The 16,873-nt window shown below is 55.2% G+C and overlaps 1 protein-coding gene across 1 annotated transcript in view; it reads right to left on the reverse strand.

Moving 5' to 3' along the window:
* Positions 1 to 16,581, reverse strand: part of COL2A1 (collagen type II alpha 1 chain) — a 30,529-nt gene extending 13,948 nt beyond the window's left edge. The window contains exons 1-20 of the mRNA XM_067698688.1: positions 16,497 to 16,581; positions 12,386 to 12,592; positions 10,911 to 10,927; positions 10,669 to 10,701; positions 10,535 to 10,567; positions 10,383 to 10,436; positions 10,115 to 10,216; positions 9,049 to 9,126; positions 8,372 to 8,416; positions 8,212 to 8,265; positions 7,591 to 7,644; positions 6,757 to 6,810; positions 6,307 to 6,360; positions 6,125 to 6,178; positions 5,796 to 5,840; positions 5,191 to 5,244; positions 2,460 to 2,504; positions 1,937 to 1,990; positions 431 to 529; positions 73 to 117 (exon numbers count right to left, since the gene is read on the reverse strand). Of these exons, the coding sequence (XP_067554789.1) occupies positions 73 to 117; positions 431 to 529; positions 1,937 to 1,990; positions 2,460 to 2,504; positions 5,191 to 5,244; positions 5,796 to 5,840; positions 6,125 to 6,178; positions 6,307 to 6,360; positions 6,757 to 6,810; positions 7,591 to 7,644; positions 8,212 to 8,265; positions 8,372 to 8,416; positions 9,049 to 9,126; positions 10,115 to 10,216; positions 10,383 to 10,436; positions 10,535 to 10,567; positions 10,669 to 10,701; positions 10,911 to 10,927; positions 12,386 to 12,592; positions 16,497 to 16,581 (1,266 nt within the window). The remainder of the gene's footprint in view (positions 1 to 72; positions 118 to 430; positions 530 to 1,936; positions 1,991 to 2,459; positions 2,505 to 5,190; positions 5,245 to 5,795; positions 5,841 to 6,124; positions 6,179 to 6,306; positions 6,361 to 6,756; positions 6,811 to 7,590; positions 7,645 to 8,211; positions 8,266 to 8,371; positions 8,417 to 9,048; positions 9,127 to 10,114; positions 10,217 to 10,382; positions 10,437 to 10,534; positions 10,568 to 10,668; positions 10,702 to 10,910; positions 10,928 to 12,385; positions 12,593 to 16,496) is intronic.
* Positions 16,582 to 16,873: the final 292 nt, after the last annotated feature.

Consider the following 16,873-nt stretch of genomic DNA (forward strand, 5'->3'; position numbering starts at 1 on the left):
AGAGGCATCAGGAGAGGAGGCAAGGAGGGACTGACCCCACCGAGAGGAGCTAAGTCCAAGGGCAGCACTCACAGCAGATCCTTTAGCTCCAGGAATTCCATCAGATCCAGGGTTACCCTGAAAAAGGAGACTGTCATTATAAAATAAGCAGCGAAGAGTAAATCCCAGCCATCTCCTAGCCCTCCAGGCCCCAGGTCCAGGGGCTGCAGCAGCAGCTGTCCATTCCAGGCATGGCCCTGCTGGACATTTCAGGGGGAGGATGGGCGATGGAGGGAGGCATGTCTCTCGAGATGGGCGGGAGGTGGCAGGCATTCAGCCAGAATGAAGGTTTCATGATTGAGACGCCACTTCCCTCACAGCTAAGCACAGAGTCAAGTGTGCCAAGGCCTCAGACCCCAGACCCTTCAGGCGAAAGAGAAACTACACTTACAGAGGCACCAGCCGGCCCGGGGGACCCAGGAGTACCAGCTTCACCGCGAGGACCCTGGGCACCTTCAGGACCTCGAGCACCGGTGGGGCCAGCTTCACCCTGGGAAGAGATAGGGAGGGGTGGAGTGAGGGCAAGTCAGGGGGACAGAGACCTCGTGGGCCAGCAACAGCTCAGGGCAAGCCGTACACATGCACCAAAAAGCTGAGCCCTGCTCCGGAGCACCTGGGTTCCCACGTGGGCCGCCTGGCTGAGCTCGCCGCCCTGATGACTTCCGACCCCACCCACTCTACTCTCCGTCTGCCCCCTATCCGGTGACCACCAATGGCAAGCACACAGTGTCGTGCCACAGCCTGGGCGTCGTGCTCGTCCCGTCAGCACTGTTCAGAAAAGCCCAAGCTGGGGGACCCTGCAGCCCAGTGTCGTGGGGATGATGGACAGGTGGCTGAGGCGGGCAGGCACCTCCACCTCCCCTTCCCTTCCTATTTTCTCTTTTACGAGGCTCTCAAACAGCTCAGCTCGGGGCATCACTGGGCTTGCATCTGGCTGATGTGTGACCCAGGCTCCGGGCCAAGCCTGTCTGAAGGGAGCCAGAAGCGAGCGGGGTCCAGCACCCCAACACTACTTTTCCCAAAACGGCCTCCGCTTTTACTTTCATTTTTTCCTGAAAGTTACAACTGGCTGCGATCTAGGCTCTCTGGACAGCGGAGCCCCTGGGGAGGACGGATGACCTGGAGGGAGGGCAGAGCCTCCTCAGGTTTCTTCTCAGAACATTCTTGCTTTACTGCTGTAATTATTATTTTCTGAAGGTCAGGCCCCCTCACCTTCCGCTGTCCCTCTTCACAATGGGTCTCCTTCACCCGGCTCCTGGGGCCTCAGACACTGTCTGGTTGCCATGGAAACCCCAGGAGGGAAAAAGCAACCCGATGCCAGTGACCGCATGGAGGTTCCTTATTCATCTCCTGGCGGGCACCAGGAGAGAACTCCCAGGGACACACGCGCATTGGAATCCCTCCTGGGCCACAGGGGCCTTTCCCTGAACTGGCTGGCCTCCTACTGGCCTCTGTTAATCCTTGGAAGAACTCTATGAACACGGCTTGGGAGAGCCGAGGCCCCCAAATGAGGCAGCGGCGAGAGGGAAGCGTGGAACCGTCTCTGAGCCCATTTCCCTCCGACTCTCTTCCGGGTCTAAGTCGGCGGAGCTCTGCCTTCTTCCCTTTGGTTCCTGGTCTTCTGCTCCCTCCCAGGTCTCAGGTGTCTCCCCACCTTTTGCTGCCTGGCCCCACTCTGAAGCTGTAACTGTATCTCTAGCTTTTTATCATCCCATCTTACTCTCCCTTCCAGCTGGTGACTCTGCCAAGTGCCTGGCTTTTTCCTCGTTTTCCGTGGAGAGTGGAGGTGGGGAGGGGGTGGGGGACACGCCTCCGCAGGGAAGGGGGTCATCCAGGGGGCAGTCAGCAAGGGCTACGGGGAAAGCGGGCTTCCTGACACAACGGGCAGGACACGCACCTTGGCACCAGGAGCACCAGGGAAGCCAGGACCGCCAGCAGGACCCACGGGACCCTGGAGGAAGCAAGTGGATGGAGAGGTGAATGCTGATTCCGGGCAGACTCTCTCCAGCCTCCAGAGTGAGACCCCCCCCCGCCACGCCTCACGTGCCGTCCCACCTTTGTACCAATATTACCCTACATCCCTGTGGCCGAAAGTCCCTGGGTGAAAACTGTCCCCACTGCTAGTGTCCCCAAGCCTGGCTTCACAAGGCAAAGCAGGTTTCTGACTAAATACATGGTGAGAAGCAGGCGATTTTCACCTCCCTCTCTATCCCTCCTCAAGAAAACTACCGAAAGGGTGGCTGAGGAAAATGACCCGCTGCTTCAAAACTTGTTCAACGTGCTCTTGCAGTAATGAAAACTTATTTCTCCTCCTTTCCAGTAGAAGCCAGAGCATGGCCTGCGTACCGAGTAAACACTGCAACTTCACTGGGCTGCTGACTGGGACGCAGGCAGACCTGCCTGGGCTGAAGCGAACTTACCGGAGGCCCTGCGGGGCCAGGTTGGCCATCGTTGCCCCGAGCACCCTGCGAGTGAGAAGGAAGCAGCCACCGTCAGAGGCGCGCGCACGTCCAGTCCCTCCCTGCCTCAGCCCAACCCCCATGGTACCCCAGGGCTGAGCACGAGGCTGGCAGGTCCTCCAGGGTGGCTGGGAGAACCGGGAGGGCAGCGGGCTTGTTCTCAGCTTAACAAAGCCTGGGTGATTTTCCAGCTATTTCATCATTTCTTTTTTTTTTTTTTTTTTGCGGTACGCGGGCCTCTCACTGCTGTGGCCTCTCCCGTTGCGGAGCACAGGCTCCGAACGCGCAGGCTCAGCGGCCATGGCTCGCGGGCCCAGCCGCTCCGCGGCATGTGGGATCTTCCCAGACCGGGGCACGAACCCGTGTCCCCTGCGTCGGCAGGCGGACTCTCAACCACTGCGCCACCAGGGAAGCCCTGTTTCATCATTTCTTAAACTTCCGTTTAGACCCCAAGTATCCCTAACTTCAAGGCTGAGTTATCGTTTAAAGATTCGGTGAACTGGGCCAAAGGAGAGCGAAACAGCCAGGCATAGACCCTGACTGAGCGCCTCCTGCCTGTCACAGCAAGAAGCACTCTCCGGACTCGGGTAACCTCCCTGGTTACGGCTCGGTTAACCCCAGGATCTGCGCCCCACCATCCTCCAACCCATAAAACCACCTGCTTCTATGGAAAACAGAGACGCTGCAGGACATCTGCCAGCAGCCCAGGAAGAAGCTCTGTGATGGGGACAGGACACCGGGCAGAGCCCGAGGACCACATCTGCCCCAGGACTTCCTTCACAGGAAGGCAAGCCTGCCGGCATTTCCTCCACAGGCCTTGCCCTTTGAGGGTTTTCTCCTGGGTTTGTGGTGAGCACCCCTCGTGCCTCTCTCAAGGCCCCTCAAGGCCCAGGGGACCGTCAGGCTAGGTGGAGCTGGGCCTGGCACCTGGTCCTTGGAGGACCTCGGCCGAGCCCCGTCTGCCTGCCTCTGCCTCTCCTTGGAAGCTGAAGAAGGATGCTTTAGGGGGAGCTCCTGTTTTAAAGAAGACTCAACTCTTCCTCCTGGCTATGGTCCATTTCTCCTGAGACTCTCCCCGTTGACATTAAACAGGGAAGAGAAGACTTAACCGAAGAAAGTGTCACGGGGAACATAAAGCCTCAGCACTGGCCAGAGCCCCTTCTGGACTAGCCTGGCCGCTTCAAGAAGCACCCACCCTCCAGGGGTCAGCCAGAGGAGAGGCCTGGGCTGGCCGTGAGTGAGGGGGAGCTGCAGTGCCGCCCGGGAGGCCAGAGCTGGGCGGGCATCCAGGGCTCCTCCTGCAGCAAGGCTGGGGAGTGGGCACCGTCTGGCCCAAGGTGGGGGGCACGTGACCACAGCAGGCAGAGGCCAACCCAGCCCAGTCTCTGGCCAGGCCTTGAACCCTGACCTGCGCTTGGAACTACGTGACATTGTCAATCTTCTATGCCTAATCCTGTGCACACCCTGCCAGCCTGACTACCGTGGGGACAGGAATCAGTGAGAAGGAGCGAGAAGCAGGGTCTACGGTGCCTGGGAAGGAGGGAAAACAGGGATGCAGCTCATCTGTGCCCCTCACGGAGTGTGGCCACCGTGGCCCCCACAAGCCACGTCTTGACAACCTGCCGAAATCGCAGTGTTTCTCGGCAGGTCCAGCGCTCTCTAATCCCCTCACACAAAGCGACCCGGGGACAAGCCACTTCAACAGCTCTGGCTGACAAATGGGGGTCGAGGCTGCTTGGTATTTCACTGACCTGCTTTTGAGGGAAATTTCTGCCAAAACAGATACTTTATCTGGAAAGCAGTAAAACCCAGTGAAGCTGATTTACTTTGGCCGGTCCTGCAAGGACCCGTGAGGAGGGGCCTCAGGGCTCGGGTGGCTGGGTGTGAAATCAACAAGAGAGCATAATCTTTCTTAAACACAGCTTTCATCGCATCACTCGCCTGACCAGGCGCCCACAAGGGCTCTCGATTGCTAAGGGATCAGAGCAAAACACCTGCACCCTCCACCATGGCAAATCCCCGTGCTCTTAACTTCCCCCATTAACAAGAGGCCACCAGAGTCTGAGGCTGCAAAGTGTAGTTTGTCTTAAGCTATTGAACCGTTCGGTGCCTCGGTTTCTTCTCCTCTAAAATGGGGAGGACAATAGAATCTACCTCACAGGATATGAGGGAAGATTGGATGAGACTAAGCATCTCAGGTATTAAACAGAGGGAGTGTCCGTGAAGTGGTGGCCACTGGTATGTCATAGTGTCACCAGCAGTGCACCAATGTCAAGGATGTGAGCTGACCCTGGACTGTTAAGACTTTTCTAGGGCAGCATCTGAGCAACCAGAAAGAACAAAAAGGAGCACAGTACTCTAGCCAACTAAAGTCTGTCCATAAATTGGAACGGGGTTGACGGGGAGCAGGTGGGGCTGTTGAGGGGATTACCTGAATAATCGAGGCTGGTTAAGGATACTCCTGCCCTTACCACCACCCAGCCCTCCCATGGCCCACGCCCAGTCCCCCGACTGCAGACCCAGCCTGGGAATTTGTGACGGGCATACTAGAGTGAATCCTCACGGGAGGATGATACCCTCTACACCCCGCAGGCTTGTTTTGAGGGTCAGGCAGAATAACCCTAAATGCAAATGCCTCGTAAACTTGAAAGTGCTGGACAAATGGTGGCTCTTGGTCTTGTCAATTGCTCACCGCAGCGCCAGCAGGGCCAGTCCGTCCTCTCTCACCAGGCAGGCCACGGGGACCCTGGAACACACACCAGGACAGCACAAGCATGAGTTGACTCAAGGACACTCTGCACCATCACTTAACCTGCAGGCCCTTCCTGGACACCTGAGGGGAGGGAGCGTGCAGTGCCCAGGAGGCAAAGGTGTGGATGCCCCTGACCTCACCTTCCTGATTCAGGACGCTCCTATCACACCAAAGGTTCTTCTGCCACAGCAGAGCACACAGGTGCGCCTGTGGTTACCTACTGGGAGCCCTGTTCGAGGCACATCTTGCTTCTTGCAATAGATGAGCTCCCCAAAATGTTGAAAATAAACGAAATTTGTAAAAATTGAAGCATGCCTCAAGTGTGCCAACAGGACTATTTCAAGGAAATGTTGGTGAAACCTTGACCAAATCATCTACTTGATACATTTTGCCTTTTGCTCATAATCAGATCAATCTAAAAAACTGAGTATCTACTTTGCATAAAGGGAGCCATGGCATTTACGGTGAAGCCACCTGCCAGGCTTTAGAAGGTATCTGAAGAGTGTCTAGAGAGGCCCTCCCGGGGGGAATGCTCATATACTCACCATTGGGCCTGGAGAACCGTTCTCTCCCGGGGAACCACTCTCACCCTGGAAAAAAGAGGCAGAGGGTCAGTGACTGGGACCCCAGTGCTAGCCCCCAGACAACTCCCATGGAAGAAGCTGAAAGCTCTGGTCATCTCAGCTAGCACTGACACCCCCAAACTTTAGTTCTGTGAGGGACAATTCCCAGAGCTTTCCAGAACTGCCGTTCGTACATTAGGACGTAGGACTGGCTGTCCTAACCCAAGCTGTTCAGGTGCCCTAACTCCACTGAGCTCAGTAGCATCTCCCCATTGTCCGTCCCCCATCCCCGTGTGCTTCTTGGTCCTTACCTTCACACCTGGAGCACCAGCTTCTCCCTTAGCACCATCTAGACCTGGGTAACCCTACGGGACAAGAGAAGACATTCAATCGCACTTCTGGGGAAGCCAAATAGGAAGATTCATGTCCTCAAAAGCCTTTTTCTCCCTTGGTCAATCCCTTCCTTCCAACACCCTCAACCCATGATACTTACTCTGTGACCTTTGACACCAGGAAGGCCTGGGGTTCCTGGGAAGCCGCGAGCACCCTGCAATCCAAAGAAGAGATTCTCAGGGCACCGAGCAGAACCAGGTCAAGACTGCCCTGGGCTGCTACAGAGCCCTCAGAGCCAGGGAGCAGTGGAAGCCCAGTACTGGGACCATCTTTCAGTCAATCCCAGAATCCCCTTCACTGTGCCTCACCCCTTCTTATGTAAAGTGGGTCTGAACAACTCCCATGTAGGATCAGAGGCATGGTCATCAGCATGAAGGTGTGATGTACGTGGAGACCGCTGGACCTTTAGGAGTGAGCTAACGGAACCGGGTGAGCTGGGCGGGAGGCCCAGCTAACGGAACCGGATGGGCTGGGCGGGAGGCCACTGCCTCGGCTGCAAGGAGGGAGGCTCTGGGAATGATGCTGGAGGCTGGGGAAGGTGGGGCTTTACCTGAGGACCAGGAAGGCCTCTCTCACCAGGTTTTCCAGCCTTTCCAGCTTCACCCTGAAGGGAGAGAGATGAACCTCAGCTTCCTCAGAAGACGCGTTAGCACAGCTGGCACACTCCGGCGCCCCGTCTCTCCTCCCAGCCCGCCATGCCTTTGCCCACCTGCTTCCTCATCTCCACCCCGCTCCTTCAGGTCCCAGACTTCCCCGAATGCCTTCCCTGGCTCACCGTGTCTTCTCTCACACAGCTGCCTGTGCCCTGGGCAAGCTCCTCCGTCCCCAACCCCACGGCCTCCAGCCTCCCCTGGTGGGCTCCCTGTCTCCTCTCATAGGCACTGCTGACTGGCCTAGGGCCCCCTAACCTCAGAGACTTTCACTGTCTAATGGGATTCACGAGTGCCAACTCTTGTCTCTTCCCTTCGTTTGCATCCCTTGCAGACATCCTGACTCAGGCTGAGCTTTTCCTAACTCATTTACAATTAAGATAATGTTGGGCTGTTGAGTGTTTCTTTCTTTGTTTTTCCTTCTCTACATCTTTCCCCTTGTGTTTTCCCTCTCCCTTCTCTCACTTCTCAATTTCCCTTCCAGGAGTTAATGATGTTTTAATTAGTTCCCTTCCCAGTGGGTCCAAAGCAGTCCCCAAGGCAATTGCAAGCTAAGTTGCCAGTGGAAATGTGGACAGTAGGCGGAGTCCGAGTCTCCAACAGACCCACTCTGCCCCTCAGGTTGCCTCTCCCTTGGGTCAAGCCGAGGGTGCCTCCGTATCGCTGCCCAGCACCCCCTCTCTGGGCCCTTTCAAGTGAGGCGGCCACTCGTTTGACTCCTCAGGTGTACTCACATCGTCACCAGGTTTTCCAGGGGGGCCAGAAGGGCCGCGGGGACCCATGGGACCCTACGAACGAAATAGGAGAGTTTAAGAGATGGTTGGAGGGGGAAGACACCCAATCAGTGGACAAAATTTGGGGATTGTAGCTTTTGGAAGCTAGTTCCTCTATAAGGAAAAACTGATGGAAGAACCCTGGGACTTCCCTGGCAGTCCAGTGGTTCAGACTCCATGCTTCCAATGCAGGGGTTGCAGCTTTGCTCCCTGGTAAGGGAACTAAGATCCTGCATGTGGGCAGGCCGCGCAGCTTGGCCAAAATATTCAACCACACTCCAATTAAAAAAAAAGATGGAAGAACCCACTTTGTGCTGAGAGAGAGCAGATCATAGTGGGAGGCAGTGGACAGCACAGGCCAGGGGTGACCCAGAAAAAGGACTGAGATGACAGAGTCCTGGGTGGTTCTTGCCACATCTGGCTCTCTGTTCCCCCAGAGCTAAGAGGGGACATCTGGGTTTCCTTTGAGCCCTCCACCGCGGAAAGTGCTGGGCAGAGCCCGGGAGGCGACAGGATCGGGGTCGGAGCGGTACATCATTGGAAGCTCCCCCCAAGGAGGGCAGGGCCCACGGAGGTACTCACAGCAACGCCGGGTTCCCCAGGTTCACCAGGGTTGCCTTGAAATCCTTGAGGTCCCTAAAAAGTAAGGTGAGGACACCAGGTTGGCCCCCCGCAAACTGACATCAGAGAGCTTGAAAGCATCTGTGTCTCCACCTTCCAAAAGGAAAGGCCCAGTACTTACGGGAGCACCAGCAGGGCCTGGAGGTCCCCGAGGTCCCATGGGGCCCTGCATTGGAACAGAAAATGAGGAGCTCTACTGGAAATGCTTCACCCACAGCCTCCAGGGTGCCACCTCCTCCCAGCCAACAGCCCAGACAAAGGACAAGGAGTTACTCTGTGAGCAGGGGGCCTGCAGTGGCCGCCCCCTCTCATTTCCCACTCCCCTCGCAACAATCTATTTTTATTTACAGGTACCATTTGGACAGAGAAGCTGGCCTTGCTTTCCCCTGGACGGCAGCCATGTTTACTAAAGTCTGAGTTTCATTTAGCCTGTGCCAAGTGGGAGCTGCAGGGCTGAGAGTTCCTGCTGGAAGTCTTGTGGATGCCGGAGAACAGTGGCTGCTGTCTGCATTCTTCAGTTCTCATTCCAAGAGCAATAGCAACTGGCCTTCTGACAGATCAGCCTATATGCCTCTCTCCATCCTCATTCTTCTTAGTCACTCCAGCGCATCATTAAAACTGGCATCCATCGCCATTAAAACCCAAATGCTTTGGGCTAGCTAAATGGGAGGTTACGTAACTGTTGGGGAAGAGCTGCTCTAAGCAATTACCTGTAAAGTGAGGTTGTCAGAGTCCCTGGCTCTAATAAGGGCCACCTCTTGCCATTTTGGCTGCAAAGAACTGGTGTTTTTTTCTTACCATTGGTCCCTGCATTACTCCCAACTGGGCGCCACCAGCCTTCTCATCAAATCCTCCAGCCATCTGAGCAGCAAAGTTCTGCAAATAAACCCAACAACATGAAAAGCTTGGGAGGCCCTGTGCTTTTCCTACTTGGCTAGGTTAGCTATATCTGGATAGAAAATACTCTATTTAGAGAAATTCTAATTGTTGGAGACTAACCTAGCCTTGATCTGAATTACTAATGATTCCTGAAAAATTGTTTTGGAAATGGGTTATTAGATGACAGTGGCATAGTCATTTCCCTGGGAGATGAAGTGTTATTTGGAAGAGTATCCATTACTTGCATTTCATTTTATAAGTTTTTAAAAAAAATTCTAAAATATTAAATACGTTATTTAACATAAATTGAGAAATATAACTAAAAATATCACTTTTAAAGTTTCTTTTTTTCTTTTCCAAGACTTTAATGCCCAGCAAAAGACTAAAATGAACAGTCTTGAAATATTTTAACAGGGGATGTAGTAGGCATCTATGAGCCATTCAAGTTTAAAAATTTAAATCATAGCAAACATCAAAATGGCAAACCTGCAAAAACTGGGCAATAATATAATTTGTTGATTGGTTTGATTCCAAAAATGACTTTAGCCACACACCTTCGCTCAGTGGGGCTCTTTCATGAGAATAAATAATTGCTTGGAATGTACTTGGCAAAGATGAAGATTCAATGTCTTCCAAGGACAGCGGTCACTCTTCTTCCAGGGAACTACAAGTGCCCAGTCATCCTCTCCCCCAAGCCCCACACCCACTCCCAAGAATCAGCCACACAGTACAGACACCAGGAAGCCAGGTAACTGAAGACTTGCTTTGCAGAAACCCAGTGAGTGAAAAAAGTCATCCATTAGCGCCACAGTCTCATGCCTACTATGTGATTCCACTAAATTATAGGCCTGGGGGAGAAGCCCATGGACAGACTGTGTACACACTGCTGGCAGCCCTGGGAGCCAGCCAGGTGAGTGTGACTAGCAATTTAGAAGCCACGCTTCTGGAGGGACAGACTGAAGGAAGGGGACATAAGGATACTTACTCCACCAAGACCAGGGGGGCCAGGGGGGCCAGGAGGGCCAGGGGGGCCAGGGTTTCCAGGGGTCCCAGGCTCTCCATCTCTGCCACGAGGTCCAGGAGCACCCTTGGCAGAAAGAGAAAAAGGCCCCAATGAGAAGCAGTGTTTATGCAAGAACCATCTGTCTACAGGCTGCCCTTGAGGAGGTAGGTAGTCAGTCATTTGGGGAGGGGGGGAGCTTAGAGAACCTTGGCAGTCCACAAGGGTCAGACAGCATTGTTTCTCTACTCACTTTTTCACCTTTGTCACCACGATCACCTCTGGGTCCTTGTTCACCTGCAGGTCCCTGAAAATGAAGAAAATATTGAGATGACAGCCAGACGAGGGGCCTGCAGTTCAGTAACTCAAGGAAGACACGGAGGAAGGGGTTTCTCCCTTTCTTACCTGAGGCCCAGGAGGTCCTTTGGGTCCTACAATCTGTGATAGAGAGACCCACAGGACGGCAAGTTAGAGGGAACCTCAAGGACATGACCCAGTTAGAGCAGCAGATGCAACGTGGGAGTATAATGCGTACTTACATCCTTGATGTCTCCAGGTTCTCCTTTCTGTCCCTGAAACACGAAACACTGTCAGGATTGAGCCAAGCAAGCCCACCAAGCCCCAAGCACACAACCTTGCCCAGGAGCCCTTGCATCGAGATGCCCTCTGAAACAGATCCCTGTTGATGTCTAAAGACCACAGGCTGAATGAGCATAGCACTGCTCCTAGAGAAGGAACTATAAAGGCAAAAGAAAGCTCAAAACACAACAAAAATCCTCACCTTTGGTCCTGGTTGCCCTGCAAATGGAAAAAATAGAGAAGGAAAATGTAAGATTCATGAGATGGTTACGTACAACTTCTTGTCACTTAGACACTCTTGAACGGATCAGACAAAGAAAGGGACACAACCAGGGAAGGAGGCAGCTTCCTGTTACTCCACTGAACCCCTCTGTTGGGGTGTTAGGGTCACTGGGGTCCTGGAGTTGCTGAGGTCCCATGAGGAACGGAGATGACGCAGACTTTGTTATTCGAAAGGCAGTCGGCATGCACAAGAACGGAGCAGGGGTGGTACAAAGAGAAAAGGAAGAATTTAAGATCTAATCAGCCGTCTAGAAAGAAAGCACCCGAAACTGGGAGGTTCAGTCTCTTCTCTTCCTCACAGGGTAAGAAGCCCCTCCGTAGCCCAAGCGCCACCCCACCCCCCACCAACCTCCTCCACCCCAGAAGAAGAGTTAGGCAGTTGGAAAGGTCTTACATTCAAGCCGGATCTCCGTGAAGCAAGCACAAAAAACAGCAGAGCACAGGAGTTACAGAGGGCCTTGGAGCCAGTGCCACCCCGAGTCAATAACCCCTTCCCCCTCTGCAGCAGCGAAGTCGTAAAGGTGATCAACGCTTCACTCACACAGGTCCCCTCAGAAATGATCTGGACCATCAAAGCAGCTTCCCCAAGCAGCTTTCCAGGGTGGGTGAAGTGTTAAGGAAAGGCAACTGCTCGCTTCCCTCTCAATTGTCTTCTCTACTTGAGCAGGAAGGGAAAAGTGAGGGCCACCCAAGAGGCCTAGATGTGTGTCCCCAGCCACCCTACAGGGAGATAGGGCATGTGTTCCAGAGCTGAGGAGGCGTCACCTGCACACCCACCAGCCCTGGCTCCAGCTGGGAGTTAACAACACACCAGGGTGCAGGCACGCGGGGCTCTGTCCCAGCCCCATCTCCGCCCTTCTCCTAGGAACTTGCTTCTTAACTGGCAGTCAACGCCAACAGAGGCAAAACCAAAAGGAAACCGCCACGCGTGGTCCATATTTCAAGAAGGGGGCCTGCCCTCCCTGTCTGCCCGCTGGCCAGCAGAGCTCGCTCCACACTGAAGACCTTACGTCTGAGGCCTTCTACGGAGAAGCCAAGGTGTGGGTACCGGAGGAGGAGTTAGTCTGCGGTTTGGCCAGAAGGAGCACTGCATCTCCACGGTGGCTCTAGGGATCTGCAGAGGTGATTCCAGTGAGGATACCTGCGTGGAATCACCTCTGTCCTCCATGTCTCGGAAGCGTAGTGTTTGGGTGAGGAAGGACCCCTCTAGTGTGTCGGGCTCACTCAGTGTCAACCTGCAAGCGAGAAATGGCCTTTCCTTTCAGCCTCAGCTGCTGGGGTCCCATGGATAACCAGCCCCTCTGCTTCGCAGAGATGACCGGCATCTATGGCAGGGCATTTGCTGCCCTCGCAAGTAATTTATTTATGTGGAACAGGAAGTAAATAAATTACGACCACTGGCAGTGGTGAGGTCAGTTGAGCAGATGGGGCAGCACTCTCCGAAGGGGGTCTCGGGGCTGAGGCAGTCTTTCATGTCTTCACAGATTATGTCGTCGCAGAGGACAGTCCCAGTGTCACAGACACAGATCCGGCAGGGCTCGGGCTTCCACACATCCTTATCGTTATACCTCTGCCCGTCCTGCACACAGCTGCCAGCCTTCTCTGCACCGGGGGTGGGGCAGGGGAAGCAGACAGCCAAGGGAAGGAGGGGGTGAGGAGTCAGAAGGGAAAAAGAGAAAGAGGTTGCAAGTCAACTCGACATAATTCAAATGCTGAAGAGGGTGGGCTCGGGCCACTTGAACACAGAGAACTTGAAAATGATTTTTCTAAGACATCATTCATTCTTCCGTGGAGTCAACAAACATTTGTTGTGTGCCTTGCACTCTGCTGTCTATTCACCAGTGGAAATCCTGACCCAGCAGGGAAGGCGAGGGGGACTGACTATGCCTACTGTCTTCGTGCATCTAGCTAAATACAACTGACAGCTAAAATGTAGACGGCGTGCAGCAAATTCTACCCACAAAAATTAGACTCTGCAAAGAGCCAGGCTCCCAAAGTGATGTATGGGGGTGGGGTGTGTGTGAGAGGAGGAGCTGTGACAATTAGGATCTTCTTCCATTCTTTAAATCATATCAGGATTAGGACCAATTTGGGGCGGGGCATAGGCCCAGTTAAACAATACACCTGGGACCCAAGGGTATAACAAAATGCCCTGGGGGGCAAGCAGGGCCAAAGAACCCCGCCCGCTGCCGCTGCCGGTGCTGACCTCCAGCTGTAGTCCTCTCTGGAGAGACCTTGCTTCCATCTGAAGACAACAGCCCAGCTTGGAGGAAGGGGGTGTGTGGAGGGGGCTTTGAATGCCTGGTCCGGGCTAAGATTAGCCAATCCAGGCCTTGCCTCCTCCAGGAACGCAGCCCAAGAACGGCATGCACTAGTCCCTCTCCACAAGCGGCCTGCCTTCCGGAATTCGCCCTGCAAACGAAGCCTGCGCTGACAAGAGCGCTCCGGAGAGCGCCAAGCGCGGCCGAGCCCGCGCCACGTGCCGGGGAGCGCCCAGTGCTGTTTTTCTCATCAAAATCCCCAAAGCCCTGGCGACTGCGGGGGTTGAATAATAGGAAAGGGCCACAAACCAGGTGGGCGGAGAGAGAAACGGCCCGCCCCGTGCTCTTTAAGGAGACTGAAAGATAAATCTTTCTTTCTGTCTTTTTTTTTTTTCCACTAGAAACGCTCCACCCAGCCTTTAGGCGAGATAATCACGGGGAGGGGAGGGGGGGAGAGGGAGCCTAGGGTATATACAGTTGTTGCCGGGTCGCACGCACCGCTATATATAGGTGGAGCTGTAGAAAGCGAGCTGCGGGAGAGCGACTGGAAGAACCCCCCCCAAACCCAAGAGGGGCCGTGAGGGAAGAGAGTAAAGTGCTGGGAGAGCGGGGTGCACCCTGAAGGCGTATCAGATTTCCCTCGGAAGAGTGGCCGGGGATGAGCGGGCGCAGGGGCGGGGCCGCGGCGCTGGGCGTGAGAGCCGTCGGGTGACTCTTTGTGGCTGCGGCTCTGGACACGGCTCGCCCACAGACACTGGGAGGGTGAAAAGTGGGATAAAATGACTGCCCCAGAAAGGAGCCAGCGCCGTAACCGGATCCCCTAGGTGTGGACGGAGGAGCCCAGCGCCACCATAATTGCTGTTCGAAACGGCTGCCGATAGCATCCCGGCGCGCCTGATCGGGTTCCCCTCATTACCGCAGCGCCACATAAGTGATTCTTTGTAGCAGGCCAATTAAAAAGTTACCTCTTTCGGGGAACTGTTTTGCTTCGCAGCCGCTTTGCTCAGGGCTGGAGCCCGGGAGGTGTCCGCGGGCGGGCACAGGGGAGCATTGTGGGAGAGGGGGTCGGGGAGTCCTGGGGAACCCACCGGACCTCGTCTCTCATGAATGCGGCTTTTCTCGAGTGCACACAGAGCCCGATTCACAGGTCTCCGCAAGGAACCAGTTTAAATAAATACGGGCAGCGTTTCAGCCCCATCTGGAAGCCATCGCTGCCAATCTCCCAACGCAAACAAGCCTCACAATGGAGGATTGAGGTCTCTCCCCTGAGCCAAGGGGCACATTCAGAGGCGAGGGCTGTGAAATGCAGATGTGGGTCAAAGACGCCGCAGCCAATAAGTTTCTCAAACTTGTGGAAAGATGGGGAGGAGGGTCGTGCCAGAGTTCTAGGTTTCTGACATTCCTGATGTCCACGCAGACTGCGTCTTTCCCCACGTCACGTCTTTGGGTCCGCTGACCCGGGGTAGGGGGGTACGGAGCCGGGATGCGCCAGGGTGCAAAGTCAGCGGCTCCAAAGCACTCCCCCTGGGGAGGAGGAGGATCGACTGGAAGATTTGGGCCCAAGAAACTGTGGAATTCACTACCTCCTAGGAAGGCTGCGGCGCTGAGACGCTCTGCCACTTAAGTGAGAGCCTCTAATACCAGATGGAGAATTGGGGAGTTATTTTAGAGTCACCTAGCTAATTCCACTGCGAACTGAGGCAGAGGTCAGTCAAGAAGACAGTTTTGTGAGTGTGTACATGCAAATTTAGGACAAATATATAGTCAGTCCGAGCTGGGGCCACTTATAGACGCACCGTATTCCAACAAGTACCCGGGAGCGGGCCTCCAGCTTAGTGCACCATCCGACAGCCTGACCAAAATCTCCTGCCCGGGGCTCCCTGCAGCTGCACCGCGGGCCCCAGTCCCGGTCAACCACCCTAATGCATGGAAAGTCCTTCTGGGTCCGCAGCCTTCTAAACTGTGTCTGCAGATAGCCTAGTGGCAGATGAGATTGCAGACAGCCTCGTCGGCAGACGGACTTTGACTTCCATTACTCCCCCCCCCGCCCCCCCCGCCAAAAAATTTCCCCTGCGATTGATTTACAATTTGTAACATACAAAGACAGGGCTGGAATCCCAGCCGTCGGAAACGTGCCCAAACACGTGGGAAAAAAAATAACTTCTCTACCTAATACACTTTCCAGGCTTCATTTGTCCTAAATATAATCCCAGACAGTGAGACTTCACCAAAGGAGGCGATGGAAAGGTGCGGTTCGAACCGCCTTTGGACCAGACTGTAAAACTGCCGTCTCTAACTCTATTCGGTTGAAATTGTTATAGCAATCGACCAACCGTGTCTCCTTCCTCTGCTACACACACACACACACACACACACACACACGCACGCACGCACGCACGCACACGCACGCACGCGCACACACACACCTGGCAGAGCCTCGGTTATTTCCAGAAACTTTTAGAAAAGTAACTCATTGTAGTACCTGGGCGGGGGTGGGGATGTTAGGGGGGAAGATGGCGGGGAGAGGGCGCTATTTTCCTGGGCGTTTGAAAAGCACGGTCTGGTTGGAATGTTATCGCCTTTCAGATGGCCTCTCCTACGGGAAGTTTCTGTATCCTTCAGAGGCAAGGGGAAAGCCGAGATGCGAAGAGGGCTGCACTTTGCTCCTGGGCCAGCCGTGAGGGGGAGGAAACCCGCGAGAGGCGATGAGGTTGCAGAGTGTCTCTCCGAAGCCCTTCTTTGTGGCCTCGGATTTCAGCCCACCAGTTTCCGAGCATCTCCTTTGTCTAACTTCCCTTTGAAACCCCCGGCACCAACCCCTGGACACTACTGGGCCGTCAACCCCTTGGCGCTCGCTCGCTCCTTTGCTCGCGCTCTTTCTCTCCTACTTCTCCTAAGCTCGATGGGCCGCAACCTGTTTTGCTGAACTCTGAGTGCTTCGGAAAGCCAAGTCGTGTGCGTGTGCGCCTAATTATCAAAGCTGGTGGGAAAGAGCGCGCTTAAAATCTGTGCGCAAACCTCGGACCCGACGCTTTGCTTGTTTAGTATTCCTTTGCAACGCAGGGACCTGCAAATGCCTCCAACCACGACCGGCACGGAGGACGCTCGGACAGAGCCCCTGACTTGCAGAGCTCCACTCGATGAGCTTCTGCGCATCCGCAGGCTCCAGAGCGCGAGAGGGCCAGGCAAGAGGATGCGGCGGGACGGCACAGAAGGGTGGCAGGCAGGGGCTGTGGGCAACTTACGGACATCCTGGCCGTGACACCGAAGGACAGCGGCGACGAGCAGCGTCAGCAGCACCAGCGTCTGGGGAGCCCCGAGGCGGATCATGGCTCACCGCGGGGCCTGGCGGAGCCGGGCCCGGGCGGAGCGCAGCGAGGCGGCAGGAGCACGGCGTAGGTCCGGGTCTCTACCGCGCCCTCATGCAGGAGGCCCCTCGGAGCAGGAGGAGGAGGCAGGAGACCCGGCAGCCCAGCAGCGCTCTGCGTCTTCTCTGCGCCGCGGCGCCCGTTATATGCGCCCGGCTCTACTCGAGGCTGGAGAACTCGCCCAAACCGCGGGCCGCCCCCGGCCCCCCGCGGGGTTGTAACCTGAGACCCCGCCCCCGGAGCCCGCCCGGGCC

Source organism: Pseudorca crassidens, chromosome 11 (assembly GCF_039906515.1).
Source record: "Pseudorca crassidens isolate mPseCra1 chromosome 11, mPseCra1.hap1, whole genome shotgun sequence".
In the NCBI taxonomy this organism is placed as follows: domain Eukaryota; kingdom Metazoa; phylum Chordata; class Mammalia; order Artiodactyla; family Delphinidae; genus Pseudorca; species Pseudorca crassidens.